Source organism: Embiotoca jacksoni, unplaced genomic scaffold, assembly GCF_022577435.1.
Source record: "Embiotoca jacksoni isolate LCO1_2020_lvr unplaced genomic scaffold, fEmbJac1.0.p SCAF_7, whole genome shotgun sequence".
Taxonomy (NCBI): domain Eukaryota; kingdom Metazoa; phylum Chordata; class Actinopteri; family Embiotocidae; genus Embiotoca; species Embiotoca jacksoni.
The window spans coordinates 12,379,550-12,401,428 of record NW_027185425.1 but is presented as its reverse complement, the minus strand read 5'-3'; the positions used below and the strand labels follow the sequence as shown (position 1 = coordinate 12,401,428).

The 21,879-nt window shown below is 41.5% G+C and overlaps 1 protein-coding gene across 1 annotated transcript; it reads right to left on the bottom strand.

Annotated features, from left to right (window-relative positions):
* Positions 1-1,804: 1,804 nt before the first annotated feature.
* LOC138214862 (oxysterol-binding protein-related protein 3-like) lies at positions 1,805-21,630 on the bottom strand. Its single transcript, XM_069176702.1, has 22 exons — positions 21,547-21,630; positions 14,143-14,312; positions 13,551-13,667; positions 12,690-12,743; positions 12,488-12,601; positions 12,151-12,303; positions 11,916-12,006; positions 11,612-11,715; positions 11,336-11,425; positions 11,066-11,225; positions 10,810-10,934; positions 10,580-10,711; positions 9,663-9,756; positions 8,553-8,788; positions 7,615-7,752; positions 7,008-7,071; positions 5,747-5,825; positions 5,405-5,549; positions 4,719-4,863; positions 4,462-4,588; positions 2,956-3,078; positions 1,805-2,631 (listed from the first exon to the last, which is right to left on the bottom strand). Exons 2-22 carry the CDS (start codon positions 14,203-14,205, stop codon positions 2,535-2,537), a joined length of 2,451 nt encoding a protein of 816 aa, XP_069032803.1. The 5' UTR covers positions 14,206-14,312; positions 21,547-21,630; the 3' UTR covers positions 1,805-2,534.
* Positions 21,631-21,879: the final 249 nt, after the last annotated feature.

Genomic DNA, 21,879 nt, shown 5'->3' with positions numbered 1-21,879 from the left:
CAGTTACCAACATGCAACTCCCTTTATTTTGCTTTTTAAATCATATAACGACCAAACCAGATTATTCATACTCAAACAGCTAATCTGCTAATTTTGGATGGATTTTAACCGTGTCTTTAATAGCTAATTTTATATTCTAAATCTAGTGATTTTCCTTTTTTCTTTCTATTGTGTTTTTAAGTATTTCAATCATTTCTTTGTTTATTCTCTATTTTAGAAGAAGTGGAAAACATCAAATCCAGAGAGAAATGAAGAGCTCAGAAACACAGGGCAGGAGAAACATAAGAAAACCCAAAGTTATAAATCAAGCAGTGGCAATGCTGACAGAGATGAAAAAAAAAAAAATAAAAAAAAAAAAACCACAGTCATATTTGGGCCAATATGTCAGTGAACAGGTGTTGAATTTAATTATGTGGTGTTAAAAAGGTCTCTGAACCAGAAACATGTTTAAAATCAGTAAACACAGGTGTTATTCGTGTGGCTTTAGTAGCAGAAATGCTTCCTGATTGGGTTTAGAAATAAATATATAATAAATGAAACAGCTAAAAGATTTTCAAAATAAAGTACCAAAGGACAATGTTACAGTGGCTGCTGTCATGATAAACCTACAGAGGATTTATCTGCTCTCCTTTATACAGCTTTATAGAGTTTTGCAGTGAGTATCATCCCGTTGTTCTGCTATTAGTTGGACATTTTACTCACTGCTTTCCTAACAGTATTCCCTGTAGCAGCAGGCAGGTGTTTGCAGCAAGAAAGCTTAAAAAAAAAAAAAAAAAAAAAAAAAAAAAAGCCACTGTTCACTACCTGCTCAGCACTTAGCAGCAAAGAAACTCAGTTAGCGACTACAGTAGTTGGCGAATAAAACTACAGCATTAAAAGCAGACTTGTCCTCCAGGAGATGGTAGAGAGCCAAAACTAAGCTAAAAGAGGCAAAAATATTGGTCTTGAATTGTATGCAAGTCAGGTGGACAGAAACATAACTCCAAATATATTTTGGTACATACGCACTACACATACGTTGATTGTTTTCCATAGCTGAACATAAAAAAAAAATGATAACATGTCAATGGTGTTTACACGTTTCTGTGGAGAAAGATAATCCCAGTGAAAGATAACACAGAGAAGATTTTGTAAAGGATGAGGGGGAAGAAGCAGAGGCAATAAGAAAACGTGAGGAAATTTGAGAAATATCAAATCTAGGCTGCCACAGGTCGAAGCTTTTAGTAAAAACCTGACGACCAGCTGACATCTTTCTGTGTGGGAGTGTCACCAGTCTACCACAGAGTTTATAGTGAGCTGCGATTCACTTCAAGCTACCACAACCCTGCAAAGGATAAACAGGTAAAGTTGTAAAAATTTATGATAGATTGTATTGTAACTAGAATCAAAAGTACAATATTTCCCTCTGAAATATAAAATATAGGGTCGCACCAAAAGGTAAAAACTATTATGATGCAGCTGCCTTATAATTAGTTCTTAAAGTTATAATCGCAAAGATTTTTATTCAAATAAATGCATTTTTAGTATTAGGAATGAATGAGCATCATGTTGGTGGCAACATTCACAAATCGCAAGCAGCCAGTCGCTCTTCAACTCTTTTGTAAGTGAAGTTTCATACTAAGAAGAAGCAACAACTCTGTTTGGATCACTGGAAAGTCGTGTTCGAGTAGCGTTGCCATGATTGGTGCTCGTCATCTTGCGGTTTTATGGGTTTCTTGGATCGAGGTGATCGCTTTCACACTGGTTTTGTGCGTTATTTTGTGACTTGTGCATACCCACATATCAAACACAGTGTGACACAAGGTTACTTACTCATTCTTTGTACAGTTTATTATGTTCTTTCAACATGGAGTATTATTGCTGTTTTCCTCAGTGAAAAACTGTATCCACTGTATCCAACTGTATGCCCTATGATAGGTAGTCATGACCGATTATAACAAGGCAGCGTACTGAAAAAGGCGTAACTTCTTGTTTTATAATGGAACCTCTGATCAGCACACGGCTGACGTGATCAGAAATTCCTCGAGTCTGACGTGGACTCGAAAGGAAGAACACACGAGCAAGTTTAGACCTTTTGCACAAGTTCACGTCCAACCGTGATGCTTTCGTCTCCAGTGAAGTATCACACTGACATCATCCAAATGTTTTTAGTCTCTAAATAAAAGTGTTTTTTTTTTTGCATAACTGCTACAGCAGTTCATCGAGTGAGCGCAGCACTGCAATAAAAGGCACTTTGGTAAATGCTGACATAGTGATATGCATCTTTAGTCAACACGGACACTGTGTAAATTACAGTTAAAAGACGAGAAAATGTGCCCAAACGCAGGACCATAATAAACAACAAAAATAAAACAAGCAGAAGTCTCTCCGCGGTCCTGAAGGAGGAAGCAGGAAGTCCATATGGATTTAGGTTATCATGACATGGAGCAATTCATGTTAACCAGGTCAGGACACTTGGAGGCTAGTCTCAGTTCAGTTTTACACTTCCCTCTCTGCGGTACGTTGGAGAGGAGAGGTTTGGTTAAATCCGGAGGTCACCACAACACAGGGAAGTCCATTTTGCTGAAGCCGGGGTCTCTGCGCAGCTCCCAGTACGTGTTGTTGCTCACCCACGTGTCGTCCTTCGACTTTCTGTCGACACAACACAAACTGAATTGTTTATCATGATTGAGACAGCTTAAATGATGGGTCAGTCACATTTTAAATGAAATAAAATCAGTGAACTGTTCAGCGTTTTAAATTACAACAATGATCTATTTATTTTGTTGTCATGAGCTCAGCAGTTCCTTTAACGGCCACATTATTGTTCACAGTAACACAACGCACAGTGGCTGCTGGGGAGGTGATCTCTGATCATGCGACGGACCAGTTACATAGAAAAACACATGTGAACACTGTGTTTGATTGCACACATTGCAGACTCATACGTTTGCAGACAAATGAAGAGCAGCGTACTTGAAGAAGCACGGCTGGTGTGACGTGTTGTTGTCCTGCAGCACTTTCTTCCTCTCCCTCTGGAGCTGCTCTATCCTCTGTTTCTGCTCCTCAGCTGCTTCTACGTTACCCTCCTCCAGCAGCCTGGAAGAAGAACACGGAGAGTATGTCGGGATGGACCACAGAAGAAACTTGGTCCTACTAGAGTATCATCTCACACCAGTAGGAAAACTCTGGCTTCTGTCCTTATTGGTGGTCGCAAAAGGGTTAGTCGCAGCTGACTTCATGTCCCGTAGTAGCTCATGAATGATCACGGTTTTTATTGTCACTTGGTCAGAGTTGTCCGGAACATGCCGTTGTAAATACAATTACTCTAAAGCTTTGGTACCTCTGTAAAGTATCTGCAGATTTCATTCACATTGTAAAAGCTATTTTTTTTCCAGATTAGTTTAAAAAATAAAAAATAATGACCTACTTGTGTTGACCATCTCTGTCTCAAGGACGTCGAAGCTTGGACGGTTTTACATTTTTGAAAACTTAAATGAGAATAAACTTGAAGTTTCTGTGATGCCTCTCATATGGGTACATTTAGAAAATCTGAGTCTGATAATGGACAATCAGTTTAAATTGGACAAAGAAAATTGCTGTTTCTGACTGAGGCTTTTATCCAAAGTCAAGCCGCTTTTATCATATAATGGTTTTGAGAGGGTTATACATGCTTTTATGATGTAATGCCTTTGATGTTGGTGTTAGCCAGGACTACCTCTCGCACATACAGTTGGTCCATAATGCTGCAGTTTGTCTTTTAACAAGAACAAACTGCAGTTGAAGCCTCCAAACCCTCTGAACGTGAGGCTGATCCCTTCACTGCCTGTTTATAAATCCTGTTAAAACACATCTTTTTTTTTTTCATGGGCTGTATGAGAGTTAATTTTCTTTTATTGTTTTCGTCTTATTGCTTTAATTATTTGATTTGCATAGTGAGAACTTCGATTTACTTTTTCTGTTTTTTCTGTTGTTATGGTGTTGTCTTATGGATTCTGTTATTTTGTTTGTACAGCACTTTGGTCAGCTGTGGTTGTTTCTAAATGAGCTTTATATCTAATTTTGACTTGGCTTAACTCATTGAGGGAGGTTTAAATGACATAACTTTTTATATCAGTGTTATTCTCCCAAGCTGAATTCTTTGGAATCTATGAGAATACATTGGCATTCTTGTAACTTCATCTTGTTTGATCTAAACTCCCTTCATCGGTTGCCATGGTAATGGTCATTACTCATGGGCTAAACCAGGCTTGGCATCTGGAAATTATGGAGGGTAAAAAAAAAATGTTTGGGACCAAATAGTCAGATTAATAACAAGCTTTAAATCCATTTCGCCTATATAGGACCATCTGCTTAGACCATCAGGCCAGATTGTACATGCTAATCAGGAATTTAAAAAAAATAAAGCATAAAGGATCTAAATGGACAGTGATGGTGTGTGCACACAGAAATTGTGATAAATAAGAGCTTAAGAGTGCCGACCTCTGGTCCAGCCTGAAGCGTGTGTCTGTGGGGGGCAGCAGCGGTTTTAAAGTGGAGTCCAGCTCGTTTAACTCCACTGCAAACTGGGTGAAGCCGTAGAACTGCTGTTGGTCCTCTGGCATGGGGTCTACACACAGACACATGTTAAAAAAAACCAAAATAATGAACAGCTGTGATGTCATGTCACGGTCAGCTGTGCAGCTCGATTGAAGTACCCTGGTGTAAAACCTTGACATTACAAGGGACCAATCACTCACTTGCTCTCCAGATACATGTGGCAGAAGGTGGGTCTCCTTGAAACACCGACTCGTGCCATTTTCCAAAAATGGAGTACACCACTTTTCCATTTGAATCTGTAACCACACCCTCTATCTCATCCACTGTGGAGATCCATGGTTTTGCCTAATAAAGACAAAATGGAAATCATTAGTATGTTTTTAAAGGATAGAAAAAATGTAATACATAAAATGTGAGCAGACATCGTTTGTATCATCGAGACTTTTCTAATCTGCCTGGTTTCCAACGCTTGTCTTAATGTTCTTCCTTTATCCAGTAGATGGCGCTGTTTGTCCTGACTGATGCTCCAGCATGCTAAACGTACACGTGTGCTTTAAGAGGCAGCATTGCACCAAAGAAAACTGTAATAATCTTTTAACAGTTGTGAATAAACTGTCTGCTTAGAGGATGATGACGCTCCAATCACACATGCTGAACTCCAACCAACCGTAATAACAAGAAGAGTGGAGTTTTGTATAATTACACAGTTTGTCTGTATAATACATAAGAAATCCTCTGAAGGAGCACTGAAGAATTTCATTTATTTAAATTTTCCATTCCTCTAAAAATCAATCGGTCATTGTATAAAAATCCACTTCTGTCATTCACAGGTGTAGCAGACACATTGAGTACAGACACAGTGATTTACGGATCCGTGTTTCCTGACCTTGATGAATGTTACTTTACACTGGCAGGCGTCACTGTTGATATTTTTGATGGCCATCTCTCCGTAGTGTTCGATCCAGCGTTGGCCACTCAGGATGTTATGGATGCAGGACGTCACTTTGTTCCATTCGTAGTGGTCCCCAAATCTGAAGAAATCACACGGATGTAGCACTTAGTGTGTCGAAAGTACATTCGATTCATTTCACACTTTTTTTTTTCTTTTCTTTTCTACGCATAGAGCCTACACTGTACATAATGATGTGGAGACTCATATGAAACATACACAGTCATGTACACACAAACACACACCCACGCAGAATAGGTAACGGAGAAAAGGACCTACGCAGGTAGTGTGACATGGGTGGTTCCCATGGGAACTATTTCCATGGATTTTCCCCAGAATTTATTCTTCCATCGAACATCTAAAAGAAAAATGATCACAAATAATAACTGCAAGATTATTTGAAATTACATCTTCAAGGTTGTTTATCTGCAAAGAATGTCGTCTTTTCCGCTTCAGAATTTATGTAAACAGGGAAACGCAAACAAGGTACGAGTCCAAAGTCAATAGCTGTCCAGTTGTTCTTGAACAGATTAAAGCATCAGATTCACAAATTAGGTCACACTAGTAAAATCTGCGCAGTAATTTGTTATAGCTTGTAAATATCCAGCACTTCATTACCACAGTGGAAAGTTACAGTGATCACGAGGCCAAATGAGGTTATCTACAGGTTTCACACTCTAACTGAAATTTCAATTTCCTGACTTTTCCAAAACTTTCACGGAATTTCAGCTTTATAGTCAGTGACCTATAATAAACAGAAAAAGAGGCTGTCGTGCTGAACAGACAAGAAACAGACACATTATTTTATTCCCATTAATTTGTAGGCTCACAGGCATTTTCACTGCAAAATGTTCCCCTGCTTAAACCTACTGCACAATTATGATCACGCACATCTAGGCCTATGCACCCTTATAAACACACTGACACTGAAAAACTTGCAGTGTAGAAACTTTTTTTCAAATGGGAGCAGTAAGAAGCCAGAAAGAGCCGCTCTTCCACATTTGATATATCTATAGCACTTTTAAAAACTTAAAATGTTTAGCTTTCTGTCATCTATTTTTATCACGCAGTCTTTGAAGTCATCATTTTGTAACCAAAGCTCTTGAAATTGACATTTTCCTCTCATGTTTGCCTTTCTAAGCAGGTACAAAAAAAAAGGCATATCTTTACTGAAGTGCTTGCCAGTAGTTCACAAATGTACAGGGGATAAAACTACTGACACAATACAGCAACATAAAATATAGCATAAAAAAAAAGACTACATGGAAAATATTATACGATGGTAAATGACAACTAAAATTTAAACATGCAAACAAAATTGCCTTATATTCCATGACTTGGCCCAAAAAAAAAAAAGACAAAATCCCTGGACTTTGCCTGTCTGGAAAAGAGTTTTAAAAATTCCCTAATATTCAATGAAATTCCCTGATCCGTGGGAACTCAGTATTTAAGTCTTCCACAGTACCAGTTTGCACCTTAAACATAACCCACAACACTCAGCAAACAGTGTTTTTGTCAAAGCATGCTCTCTCATGCTCACCTTGCCAGAAGGTGAAGTTCTTTGAATCAGAGTGACATGCTGACACAGGTGGGTGATGACTCACCTGGGATGTGGAGAGAAAAGACAATAAGAAAGCCCTTTAATCAAAAGTTTTTCAGTGTATTCATTCATCGGCTAAATGGTTTGAAAGGTGACTCCTGTAACTTTTTACCAGCTATAAAACTGTTGCTTCATGTATTTTGAGGGATCAGTATAATTACTGTATACGAACAAGACACGTCTTCACTGCTTTATAGTGATCCCTTCTCGACTGTTGGTTTTTTTTCCCCAAGACGACTTGAGTTATTTCAACAGGTAGAGGGCGCTATTCATCCAGTGTACAAGGTTTTAGCAGATTTTTCTGACATAAACCAACCTAAACAAGGTGTCACATTTAATTTGAGATTTCCAAATCAGTGTGTAAAAAAATTCCGCACATTTAACTTAATTACAAAGAGATCAAATATACAGCACATTTAATTAGCAAGAAAATCTGACTGGATGTTTTCTGTCTTTTTATAAATTACAAGAGGGTTGTATGTAGTAGTCCATCTTTTGCGAGAACGAACTCTAATTCAGTGTCATATGTAAACTTTGTGACGTCTACCTGTTCAGCTATAAACCTGAAGCCCTTATCAGGTCTGTTGGACTCGTACGTCTCTCCCAGGACGGGGTTAAAGGGTTTGCTTCCTGCCCGATGGTAGGTGGATGCATAGGCAGATATTGCAAATGTTGCAACATACACCTGCGTAGGGAAATATGTGGAAGATAGATCAGCATCTGCTCTGTGTTTTCCAGACAAGAAATACATGATATTCTCTCTAAAAACATATGTTTACTCAAAGAGTTGTCATATATGCCTTGGTGTGTAAATGACACGTCAGTATGGGACTGTAAGCACATACAGTATGTGCAGGTAATATTGTGTGAACAATGTATTTAAATAGATTAATGTACGTGATAGAAACTGTGTGTGTGTGTGTGTGTGTGTGTGTGTGTGTGTGTGTTATTAATACACCTTAGTGCTGGGTGTGCATTATGTAGGGGGTGCATACACTGTTATGTACTTTAGCGTGTCTTTGTAACCAGTGTGTGTGGATTTGACTGCTAGCAAGCATCAAACACTCTGTCAAAAAGACGGCTGAAAAACATCTTCCTTGCAGAAAATGAAATATTCATCCAAGCCGCCGACAAAAGCACACTCAGACTAAAAGACAAATATCAGAGCAGCATTCAAAATACTGCCAGAGGAAGAGCACTGTGCTCAAAACTCACTCACATATCAGCATTTTTGCTTTTCTGATGTCTTTTTCCAAGCGAGTGTTTATAAAAAATGTCCCTCTGAGGGATTAATAAAGTATATATCTATCTATCAAACATGCATGTCAGCAGACTATAACTGAAATGAGTGTTTTTTTTTCTTCCATAATGTATCAGTATTCCTATGAGGCTGTGAGTGCATTGGCCTATCTCAAGTGTTTCAGTAGAATTAGTAAACGGTAACAGGATTGTAGATGAAATATCAATAAGTTTTCTTGTAATCACCATGCGCTGGTAAGGGTCTTGCGTCTGATTGGCGGTGTCCAGCAGGTCGCTGTACTCCAGCTCCTCACACAACCGCTGCAGGGTGTTGATGGGCTCGTTGAGCTGCACTGGCATGGCCACCTTGGACAGGTCCTTCCCAATGTTGTTTCTCAGGATGTTCCACAGGCTCACGGTGCTGGTGGGACTGGGAGAGGGCAGCGTGGAGCGCCGACGAGGCAGGGTCACCACGCTGCTGACTGGAGGAGGGACATGGGATGACATAGGAGGAGGTGACAGGTGAGACAAGAGCCTGTGTTAGAGCTGAAACGCGAGACAGCTTTCATGAATATGCACCTCGTCCAAAGGACAGATACTGTAAAGTCTCAATGTTGAAAAAAAACATTTGTAGCTCCATAGGAGGCACTTTCATCCAATGTGAACAAACAGTAGCAGACCTGAGTATTTTGGTTTCCCATGAAGGTCTGAATGCTCTTTAAATGCAAATAAGGCAATTATTAGGGGAAATGTTTGACTGCTCTGTTGTGTTTTTTGGGAAAATAATTGTTCAATACAAATGTAAAAGTTTTACTCAAATTTTGCACTTTATCAGCTTCAATACAACAATATTGATTGAACTAGCATTAGTCTTCGAAACCCCATTTGCCACAAAATCTAAATCTAAATTTTAAAAACCAAATTTTCTCCTTTGTTTGCACAGGCTGCAAAATCTAGATGAAAACAACATCTGCATTTGAAACAGAAGGATTTCATTAAATTCTGTTTCTTCTGTTTAACGTTACCTGGAGGCAAAGGTTTATGCAGTAAAAACATAAAAATAACATCAACTGCAGCATTGAATTAATGATGATTATTCACAGATGCTTTGTCACATACTGCATAATGAAACATCACGCTGGGTTTGTGCACATGTCTGGAAGTTGAAAGCGGTCATGCTCAACACATTCTCTCAGAAAGTGAGATAATTTCACATATTCCAGACAATCGTAATTTATTTGATACCGAGACTTTCAGAAAAACACACATACAGTTTCTTTACACTGACTCTATGTCCGTCGAGGGAGTTAGTATGACCACACACACACACACACAACTTGTTACTGTATCATGTACCGGAGTTGTGTCTCTCACTGCCGCCCTCATTGCTGTAGGTATCCATGGAGACGCTGTCACTGACATCACTGATATACGAGTCATCGTCGGACACCTGGAGACAAAAAAAAAAAATCAATGATAAAAGGTCAGTCAGCCACCAGTTTATAGAATCAAAGGACAAAAACAGACACATCTAAAAGTCTTTGCATCTTCAGGAAAGCTAAAACATATTAAGAAAAAGATTATGTTTATTACGCAAGTTCCATGAAAGTAGACTTTACAATTTGTCTGACGACTGTTAAAACAATTTGTCAATTCACTAATTTCAATCATTTGTGTCAGTTATCAAGCAGCTATGCAAACTATTTGCTGGCTGTATTTTTTAATTACAACAATTTGCAGCCTATTTTTTTCTTTGTTTAATCTCATTTTCAATAAGCCTTTTGAGTTTTGACAAATCAAGTAGTCTGCTGATGTAACTTTGCACTCTGGGTAACTGTGATTTAATCAAACTTTGAAGACTAACACCGTGTTTACACAGAAAGTGTTTCTGAGTCGTCCGTGTCACGCATGTCTGACAGAACAAAAGTCTTCTATGACAACACAGCTGCATGTCACGCGAGCTCACATAGCCGCGACCGAATGCTTATTTTTAGGCTTCAAGTCTATTTTTCTCTGTTTTACACACATAACTACAGTCATTGTGTATTGAATTCTAAGTGCTTCCAAGCCGCAGGTGACCCACACTCATCACTGCACCTGAATGCCTCGTATGTAGACACACGGATGGAGCACTTCCTAAAGATGCTGCTCGGGCTACACTTCCTGTGTAGACACGATGTTTGGAGTTATTAAATTGACTGAATAATGGATAACTGCATTTGGTTGTTGAACATATAGAAGAAGGGAAAAAGTGATAGCAGATATTGTCTGACCTCGTTCTCAGATGAAGAAGAGGAGACGAGGTACTCCTGAGCGTCGAAGAACTCTGATATCGACTCTGGGATAGATGCTCTGCTCTCATTGGAGGCCTGGTGGACCAGGGAGTGGGAGGGTCCTGCACAATCCTGATTGGATAACAAGAGAGAAATTAGTGGTGATAGGTGGCGGGCATTGCTGGCTAAGTCATGAAGACTAATTACTATTTAGTCACAGTGTCACTCACTGAAGCATAGGCAGTCTTCAGGCCCATGACCTGAGCTGGCTGGGGGGTCTTCATGTCGATGGTGTGCCTCAGTCTGTCTCTTTCTGCTGCCAGGGAACTAAAGGTGGACTTCAGCGTGACGTGGACTGGAGAGAAGCAAATGCCATAGACAGATAGCAAGTGTAGAGTTGTCATGGAAACTATCTCACCATGTAGCGCATAGACACAAAAAAAGTACATCTTTCTGTGCAGTAAATGCATCTCCTCAGGGACTCACTGTTGTTGGCCAGTCGGCAGAAGTCCTGTTGTAGACGTGACACGTCTGTGGGTGAGTCTGGTGATTCGGGGCAGACCTCCTGGGTGTTTGACTCAGTGGTGGAGAGGTTGGGGTTGGAGGCATGAAGGCGAGGCGACTTGGAGGAGATACAGCTCGGGACCTGTCAGACAAACACAGAAAAGAGAGCCATTATTTTCCACTTAATCCCCACTGCTTAATGATTGTAAATTAATATCAAACAGCAGCTGTAAAAAGAAGCTGAACATTTACCTGTAGTGTTGCTTTGGTTTCTTTGCCATTGTTTTTGGATCGCCATCTCCTCGGCCTCTTCTCCTTTTTCGGGATGTCAAAAGTAGACGCCTGTGATACCACAAGAAGTAGATATATTAGAGGTTAGGAACAAAATGACTTCCATTATTCTGTTATTTCTTAATCCCTGGGAACGTCAGCCACTTTTCTGTTACACCCACAAGGTTTGACATGTTTGACTAAGAACACCTCCACATTTAACACTATGCTTATCTTAATCCATGTGCCTGTGCTTACTTGTAGTGCACCGATGGCTGGAGCCGAGTATGTGCGGTGGAGGACCTCCATGCTCTTTAGCAGCAGGTTGAGTTCCAGCAGATAGGATTCACATTCCTCCAAGTCTGAGTGAAAGACGGATTATCATTAGATCAAAGTTTGGGCGCAGGCGGGCACGGTGACGAGAGATTAAATAGAGCATGAAAGAGTCACCGCAGTGAGACACGCTGGCAGAAAAGCAGCAGAGAAGGCATAGCGACAGGCAAGCCAGGAGACAATTTGTGAGTCAAGAAAGCAGAGAGAAATAGATAAAAGTGCGACGCACCTTTGCAGCACTTGTGCATGTCCTCAGAGGAGTGGAGCCAGGAGCTCATCTTAACCTGGTGGACTGACGCCTGCTTGGTGAGAGTAGCCCTCTGTTTGGGATGGACAGGCAGGTGCAAAGAAGGGATACACATCATCTCACGTAACATATCCCCCTTCCCCCCCCTTCCCCTCCCCCCCGGTAACATTGAAGACATATTTATTTTCTCCTACAAGGGAGCGCTGGGAAGACTTACTTTTCGAAAGGAGTCATTAAGAGAGGGGGAGGTCGAGGAGTGGGGGTGGAAGAGATGCCTCTCGTGGGGATACATCGCAATTTCGTTCTGCCGAAACACACGGTGATGACGCAGCTTTGACATCCACTCCTCAAACAGCTCCGGAGACTTCACCTGGGTGCCATGAAGTCAAATTAGGAGCAGAAACTTGGGAGAAAACTCCTGTGAAAGTCTTAGTATGAAACACGCACAGGAAAGAACAGAGAGAGCCTGCAAATGTTGAGGCATTTGCTTATATGTGCACGTCTCATACAGCAAAACAACATTAAATCAACAAATCTTGAGCCTCCAGGGTTACCTTTAGGTGATAGATGTTGTCCTCTGTGTCCAAGTCAATGCACATGGCTTTCTTCTTGATTGACATTACAGAGAGGCCAACATCTATGCAGCCATGAAGCTTTCCCTTCGTCATCTGTGCAAAAACAACTTGTTTGTGGTTGGCATTTAGTTCATGTGTGTATGTGTAGACAGACAGATGGCACTCCTAGGGTGATACCTACATCAGTTCCACGCTTTGCATACTTCAGGATGCCTTTCTCCAACACAAAGTATCTCTAAGTGGGAAGAAAACAAACTCCGTCAATATTCATTCACAGAAGCAGCAGCATTATTGCGCCCACTGGTACACAAAGAGTTGAACACGAACAAAAACAGCAGGCAGACTTTGTGCAACTTTGCACTTATACCACCGCTTTCTCCTTGACCCTGCCATTCAAATTCAACAAGCGGCAGTGAAATAAGTGATCAGTTGGATGATGCAGACATAACCGCAGCTTACGAGCATTCTTTAGTTTCACAATGAAATGGCAGAAGTTGACGCCGCTTTATCAGTTAAAATGTGGTATATTAAAGTGGAGGCTCATCATGTTGCAAGGCAGAAGTTCCCAGGTTTGCATGAGAACACTCACAGAGGGAAGAGGGGGAGGAAGATGAGTCAGGGTTACAGTATAATCAGCTGGGAGTAAAAAGAGTGGAAAGAAGGAGATACAGAGGACTGAAACCGTGAAGAGGAGGAAATGTGGAAATAGCTTGAGGTATTAAAAGACAACAGGTCAGGTCTCTAGTTAGATATTTAGGGAGGAATGGAAGTATTGCTGGTTTAAATTTGAGAACAATAAAGAAAATGTACAACATTACTCCACGATTACAGTATTCCTTTACCTAACTGAATGATAGGCTTCGAGTAACAAAACAGAAAATATGCACAAAACCTTATGGTACGCTGTCTGTCAATCAATAAAATCAATAAAGTTCAGAGTGACACAAGTCTTTGGTTCAATACGACACAGCAGCAGGGTTGCAGTGGTGTCTCACTGCCGCTGCTTTGAGCATGGCTTTAAGATGTCTGGTGAGGTGCTCACCTTATGCCATCCCTTCATGGGCCACTTCCTCCTCTTCAGCAGAAATCCCTCCTGTCTCTCCGGCTCCTGTATGTTGGCAGGAGCCCCTCTGAGCCCCTCCACAATCTCCCAGCTGTCCTGAAGGGAGACACAGAGTGGCAACACAGCATGAGACAGGCAGTGGATTTCATTCCATTGAAATAACAAAGGTATGCATGCAAACAGTACACATTTCTTCATCGTTGGAGCTACCATTTAAGTGCAAAATTGTTGTAAATACAATTACAGTCATTGTAAGAACGGTGTTATTCCGCTTATGGTATTTTCAGAGTTTTACGAGTGTGGTTCGCATTTGTAGGAACAATTAAATGTTTGCTCACAGAGAACAACCATTAATAAGAAAAGCAAATCCATCTGTTTGACAGCCACACACACACACACACACACACACACACACACACACACACACACACACACACAGTATTTGACATACTGAAATTCAGCAAGTCAGAGGTCAGCTGATACTAACTGACGAGAAAAACACACTTTTGAAATTATTAACAGCGGCTGTAACCACAAACTATATATGCACGTACCACACATACATACATACCTGGTTGTTGTCATGTTTAGAGGAGCCACTGCTGTCACTGTGAGTGGGTGATGGTGATGTCATCTTTTCGCGAGGTTATTTTCTTCGTGAGGAAACCGCAGCGGCAGAGATCACGGCAGAACCACCAGGAGCATCACTCTGACCTTTGAAGGCCACGCCGACAGTCAGCACTGCAGAGAAAAGTTAGAAGGAAAAAAACCCACAAAGGTTAGGCGTGTTTTAAAGAGAACAGTGGCAGCAGACAGGAGCAGTAAACAAGACAAAACAGATCAAAACGGAGCGGGACCAATTACTCACTCTCTTAGTCACCGAGTGTCTGACTAATTGTGAAATCCCCAAAGTCCAAAGTAGCTTAAAGTAGTTTAAAGGAAGCTAGATACAAATATCCAGAATACAATCACGATCATGAGCTCTCACACACTTTGAATGAATGTGATTTCAGATGTGCTCACACACGAGTGGCTTTAAAAAAATAAAAAAAAATTCTCCCAGTCAGTATTTATAACTATGGCAGTACCATACAAGTGTTATGATCAAAGGTCCAGTGGTAAAGAAGCTTGAGGGCACCAGCAATACAGCAAAGCAAAAAGCCTTTGGGATGAGCGGAGCATCAAACAAAGACAACTGGCATTGAAGTTTAATATTAAAATTCCAGAGAGTATTTCTGTGCTCCACGTTCCAGATGCAACTTTAACATTGTTTATGTCAAATTTCTAAAACTACCTATCTTCCACTAAAGAAGATGAAATGACCCCATCATTTATACGGTTGAGATTTAATAAAACGTTCCGTAGTTCAGGCACGCGCAGGTGTTTTACAGTCTTGTGTTCCTTCCTTAACACAAAGGAGCCTATAAACATACAGTTTGCATTCGCTCCATCTGCACACTATGAAATAGAGAACTGGATCCTTGCTGCTACACCACCAGCTGCTTTCCACAGCCTCCTCCTGTAACAGCATTTTACACTTGAACGTGAACTTTGAATGTTTCTTCCGTGTGCTGATCGAATGTTGTTCGGCTCCGGCTGTGCCAGGAAGCTCGTGATGCCTTTTTCCAAGTGAGCTCACATTTATCTTACAACATTACATGATCAGACACGCACCGCTTAACTAGAATGTTGGTTTATTTTTGCAATAAGTTGTTCAAATTTTGTCGTGAGTTTCAAGAGAAGAGAAGTTAAAAAAAAAAAAAAAAAGTTGTTTGTTGACACTTCGTTATCATTTTACGAAAATCAGCTCCCCAGATCAAAAAAATCCAAACGAACAATAAAAAGCTAAAAAGAGAGAGACTTTGTTCTGCTTGGCATTTTTGAGAGTTTTGCCTGATGCCCCAACATAATTACACTGCATGGAGTTAGCAGGGATCATCCACCCTCCCTCTGTGATGTAACATTCATTCCTCCCATGGCCGCAAATAACATGCTCCAACCTGGCTGTGTACGTTACGCCTCTATGAGGGCTTTAATGCCACTCCCTTTGTACGCTGGTACTGTCAAAGACCTGTGTTTCCATGGATGCATGTGAGGGAGGGGAGAGGGGTTAGGGGGGAGGCACATCGTTGCCTGGGTGATTAACACAGTGAGGGAATGCCTGTGGGCTTTGTGTGCGTGAGCTCGCATGCACGCAAATGTGTGTAAACTTTTTGATTTTCAGTATGCTGCAAGCAACACCCTCTGCCAGGGCTCTGATGGTTCAAGTGTGTGTGTGTGTGTGTGTGTGTGTGTGTGTGTGTGTGTGTGTGTGTGTTCTGAAGTTCCCCGAGGCCTCGCTTACAGTCAGCGCCATGCTCAGGACATGAGTCATCAACAGGAAAGAATGTGCGCCGTGCTTCGATACCCCCGACACACCATAACACAAGGCTAGCTACAGTCAACACTGGGCCAAAAGCAGGCCGAAACACACGGACAGCCCACACTTCTTTCACAGCTCTGGAGCACAGGCTAAAAGGACGCGCAGCGTATTTAAGGAAGGCTTCAAATGATAAACTTGGCGAGCTTGAATTAAGCCATCAAGCTGTTCTGTTTGCACTTCTCAGGCTGCGACATGCCAGGCGTCTGAAACTGTATCTGAAGCTTTGTGGACATAAATCAAGGCGGGAATTCATCACACACACACACACACACACACACAGCTGTGGACACCCACCTGTATGTGGTCTCGACTTTAAACAACAAAAGGTGCATCCAACTGCAAAACATTGTATTGCCATGTGAGTGGAGGAGCCCGGGGGCCTCAGTTGTGAATTTACAGCTCCAACCAAATACTACAAATCATGGCTATAAACACAATAAGTGGTGAGTAAAGGCAGAAGCTGCATTAAAAAAAATATATATATATTTTTACATAACACACTCAGCCCCTGCCTTCCATTCCTCAGTCTTTATCCCTTTCATACAAATCAGCAGCAAAAGTTCTCAACAACACACTCCCTCACAACAAAACCTCAAAAGCTGCTGCAGCCTCAGTGCTTAGATGTTGTTTGAAGTGTCACTACCTCACAACACTTCCTGACCTCACCGGCTTAACAGCTCGTGTAAAAGCTGTGGATGAGCTGAACAGCTACAGAGGACTATTTGCCACAGATAAACCGTAAACGAAGCTCGGAGACGAGTCCCTGAACATCCCACAGCGTGCCCCACTTACCTCGACTGAGTGATTATTACTGCAGGATGGTACACTGCCGAGCCTTCTGCACTTGCAAGACTAAAAGTGCCGGGGTTTTGTCCTCGGTCTTGCGTGATGCGAGTCAATCATTAATGACACAACACCTTGTAAATGATCTGTTAAGATGGAAAGGGGTCATTCACGTGGCAAGGGCCAATGCCGCAGAGTCACCAGGCCCAAACGAGGGAATAAAAGGTTTAAAGGTGTTGGAAATGTGACTATTTTGTCTATTTTTAAAACAAGTGTAAGAATTTATGAGATCAGCTGATGAGAAGAAGGACGAAATAGAACAAATGCAAATGATGAATGAATTGTGATTTGTCTCTAGGTGTTAGATCAGAGGCTAACACATTGCAACTTAAGTCCTGTGTGGTCTAACAGTCAACCCATTAGTATATTTTCTCTTTTGACTGGAGGGAAAAAGTCCCTAGAGACCTTACAATGTCAACAGTCCCCCCCCCCCCCCCCCCAAAAAAAAGCTCCTCTCCTCAAGATTGGACTTTAAAACGGTTTCAGTTTGAGTAAAGACGTTCATTCGGTTTCCATTCAGAAAGCCCTGTGGTGTTCATAGAGCAAAGGCCAGTCTTGTTATTCACCATGAGGAATTGTCAGGCTGGAGTTTCTAGTTCTGGCACGATAAACACACAAGACTTTGACTTAGCAGACAATCCATCTGCTTTCTGCCACATATTCGTGCGACAGCCGGACGGCCAGGAACCCGACCGTCCACGTGCTTGTACATCCTCGCCATTACAGGTTGACTGGGGCTGCGAAAAGGTCCTCGCAGATGGTGCATCTGTGGCTCTACCTCCGATCAGGCGCCACTATCTCCCGGTAAAGCTTCTTTACAGAGTTATTGAGTCAAAGCTGGGCACGATCTACCGATTATCAAACAGGCATCCGGCACGAGATGCTTTAAATGGACGCACATCTGTCAATATTTATCTGGCTATTTCATCCATCAAAGCCCAAATTTTGGAAACGAAAATAGCAGAAGGGATGTGTGGCAGCATATGTTTCTGAATGAGTTGGTAGCACTTAGCTTGTATGACCTCTGACATCATGTCTGGCTGAGTGTATGGCGGCTGCTGCTGCTGCTTGCTGCTGCTGCTGCTGCTGATGATGATGATGATAATGATGGCTGATAGCACTGATGTGTTTGAAGCTATTTTTTTAAACTTTTTGTTTTATCTGAAAGAAAGACTGTGCCTGTGTTTCCTGTATGCAGACAGTAAAAAACAAAAACAAAGTAACAGCAAGTGATCAAAGACACCCAGAGCAGCCCCAATATGCCATTCAACACTCAAGCTATTTTCATGTGCACAACGAGACAGAAAGAGAACAAGCCTGAAACTAAGCACGCCTTTAGATTCCTGACCAATATATTTCTGAAAAGCTGCATCACAAAAGATGTCTTTTTGCTTCCTGCTGAGACAAGGGACACTTTGTGCGTCTGCTCAATCAGAGGTTGCTATGGATACATAAAACACAAGGCAAAGGCGAGAATATATTTAGTTTGTTTGTTCTTTATGAGAAATCTGAGCGCATAAAACATGGTGGCTATTTGTGGAACCGGTACCGTTACCAGCAGAAACATAATTTCACACGAGTCTTGGTGCTGACCAGCTGGCCTGAATGGAAGTAGGGCAAAAACATCCTTTCACCTCATACAGCCACAGGCAGACTATTCTCAGAGTGGCCACTTGGTGTATTATTCAAGGCAGGAGTGCTCTGTATATACCAGCTTTTAAGTGGGTGTTGTGTAAAGGAAAAGTGACAGAGATAACCCAGTGAGTCATGTCGGCCACGCTGGATGTTTACGCCCCAAAAAATGTTGCGGCAGGAACAAAACAAGAACGCTTTAGCTGGACAGTGATCAGCTGATTGAGACTTGACAAAAAAAAAGAAAAAAAGAAACTGACACGCGTAGCGCAATCGTCCTTTGGCCAGAGATCATGAGAGTGCTGGGAGAGCGGCGAGGAACAGCGCCCCCTAAGGTCGGAAATCAATGTCTTGCTCAAGGGTACCTCAACAGGGCTGATGCATGCCAGGAAATGGCTTGGAGTGCAGATTGCTCATTTCGGAGGGGGGGGGGGGGGCGTCCTGTTATCGCAACTAGTCATGCTGTCTAGGTTTGCAAGGAATTACCATTTTCACAGAACAATCTTTTTTTCAATTAAAAAGATTTATCGTTTGGTATCTAATATGCCAGGAACATCTCGGAGAGCATGGTGACATTGTTTTAACGGGTTAGTCGGCTGAACCAAACCTGAAGGTATTTCATTTAAAATCATCCCAACAGAAAAGCTGGAAGTTGGAAAAGCTGACATTTGTGCTAGTAAAAGTATTTCCAACCTTAATCAATTTGATAACAAAAATGGTTTTGGATGTTTTTTTAGCCACTGTCAGTAGATCTTTTAAAGCCTGTCTGGTCGGTATAGGACCTATAATTGAACCTATTTTACATCCTTCTCATCCATTTTAGTCCGGAATGAGAAAATCTTCACATATTTTACAATTGAAATATCACTATTAACCGGCTTCACCCACCGTTTAGATATGTTAACACAAAACTTTAGGGGTGCAGTTTTGTTTACATTAAATTGAGTGCTGGACTGGATACGTGTACCGACAGGCAATCTGTGAATGGCGCAGTGATAGTGATGCAATCACCACTAGTGCATAAAATGATCTTGTCGGGACTAGGACCTGCTAATGCCAAGAATTGATTTCCTTTATCATAAAAAAAAACAAAATCACTCAAGCACAACAAAAGCAACATGGAAGTCAAAGGGCTGAAAGAGTCCTGATCATTTCATGAACTAACGCGTGCAGAGCTGTAACCAACAATTATTTTCATTATCAACTCGTCTGATAATTTATTTCTTGATAAATATATCAGTAATTTAAAGAAATACAGAAAATTGTTCATCAAACGTTGACAGAATCAAAAGCGTCGTCTTCAAATACACACTTTTGTTTGATCCAAACATATTTACTTTCCTGTCAACGAAGAAAACTAGTAAATATTCAAATTAGAGAAGCTGGGAAAACCGGATTCTTTCTGAAAAATTAGTCAACAATAACTGCCTCCCAGAAAACACACTGTCCTCTGTACTGTACAAGAAAATCACAAAATGTATTTCATATACTGTCACTGAACAGACAACAACTTTAAAAAAGGTGCAATATAAGTCCTTAGAGATTTAAACCCTGTCTGGTAATACCACTTGGTGCCACAAGAGGTGGTACTGTAGCGTCCAGGCAGTCTGCTCTCAGTTCTCGGTTTTGGCAATTTAGGTAAATTATACGTATTCTGACCGTGCAAGTAGTTAGTAGTTAGTAGTTTTTACTGATGACTGTAAACCTCGATTGTATGGACCCAGCAGTGCAGCCACTAAAACATAGCGATCAATTCATTTGCAATATTACTTATCGCCACTTTTAGCAAGACCATCAGAGCAAGAAAACAGCCACAGCAAAACCATCCAGTATATGAAAAGTATATGAAAAGTTTTTTGGTACAGTTTGCGTTGACACTAGCTGCACTAAAATTCCATTTTGAATGGTCCAAACGAGGCCAGTACGCCTGGTCTGTTTGTCAGACGGATGACGAGCTAATTCAACAAGGTCAGTACAGCTACTCTCACTGGTCTGAACAAACCGCGAACTTAACTTATTAACAGCCAGTAAAGTTATACAGAGGTGTGCAAATAAAACAATTCTGCCATGGACTCATCAGGACTGGAACTACCCGCGGCATGCTCCCCTGGTAAAGGACCCATTAAAGAGACCAATTATGTCGGTAAAAAAAAAAATTTTGGAATTTTTTTTGACGATCTGGGTCCTGGTGTGCCCAATGGACCGTACAGTTGTTTTGCCAACAGTTTCAGCCATCGTTGTGTTTACTAATTCATTCATTATAACAGGAAGTTAGAATGCACTAATTCTTCCTCAAGTTGGACTGCGGACCGACTGGACGGGACGGTGACTCTCCCAACGCCTGTTGAGGTGTGGGATGGTATTATAAGAAGGGGCTAGCTGGTAAGCATGCTGACTTTAGGCGATATCTCTGCAACACTAAACATAGACGTCTTTCACATCGTGTCGAAACTGTGATTTCTTCCCATTCTGATGATAGTTTAAGTTACCTGTTGAACGCTTAAAGAGAAATCTTACATACTGCACCTTTAAATCCACATTTAAAAAAAACCCAACTACATCCTCTGCTTAATATCTAACACGAACACGCTGAATAAAATGTACAAATGGTAGTTTGCGGTATTCATTAATGGGGACAAACTCCATAGGGAGTAACCGCAGGTGTCCCGTTTAGATTCACAGCTCTGCTCTGTTCCTGCTGCCAACATCCAGCACAGCAATTCAAACTTGTCAGCGCAGACAAAATGTCTAATATATTCCATGTGGCCGTGAATCCGTCGCTCACACAGCCTCGACAGAGCCCAGACACCACAGTGAGCGAGTGTGAAAGGACTCTCGCACACTAATTGAGCTGCAAATGTCAAAAGGAGGACATTAATAATTCTATCGAAAGCGATATTTCACTTGAACGGTCAGCAGCAGACACCACAGGAGCGCTGCCAACTCAGCCGCTTAATTCAGACGGAAGGTACACATTAACAGCAACAACAACCAAAAAAAAAAACCACCGATAGAATTTCACAGGAGTTATAAGTATTAATAATAATAAAAAATAAAAAAATTTTTTTAAATGCTTACGGTTCTGTGTCGAAAGCTACAGCATCCTCTTCTGATAGTGGAGAGGTACAGTACCTGGCCGCTTCAGACTACTCTCCCTCCTCGCTTCAGTTCCCGAGCGTCGTGGACGGGGAGGGGTTTCGCTCGGTGGGCAGGAGTGAGTGACGCGCTGCTGAGCCAATCGCAATCGAAGAGAAAGACAAGGGAGGCGGGAAGTGCGAGATTGTGCGGACGCGTATTTGAACAGACTACAGTGTGACGTAGACACAAATGTCATACAGATAAAACAATTAAGGCGAGAGTTTGGCGTCAGTCAGCAAGAAGTCAGGTAAATTGCAGCTGTAAATGACGTAA

Coding starts and splice junctions, on each gene's coding strand:
- LOC138214862 (XM_069176702.1), bottom strand. CDS start 14,205: ATGACATCACCATCACCCACTCACAGTGACAGCAGTGGCTCCTCTAAA. Junction 8,789..9,662: donor CAGTGAGAGACACAACTCCG/GTACATGATACA, acceptor TCCCTCCTCCAG/TCAGCAGCGTGGTGACCCTG. Junction 5,826..7,007: donor GAACTTCACCTTCTGGCAAG/GTGAGCATGAGA, acceptor TTTTTCTTTTAG/ATGTTCGATGGAAGAATAAA.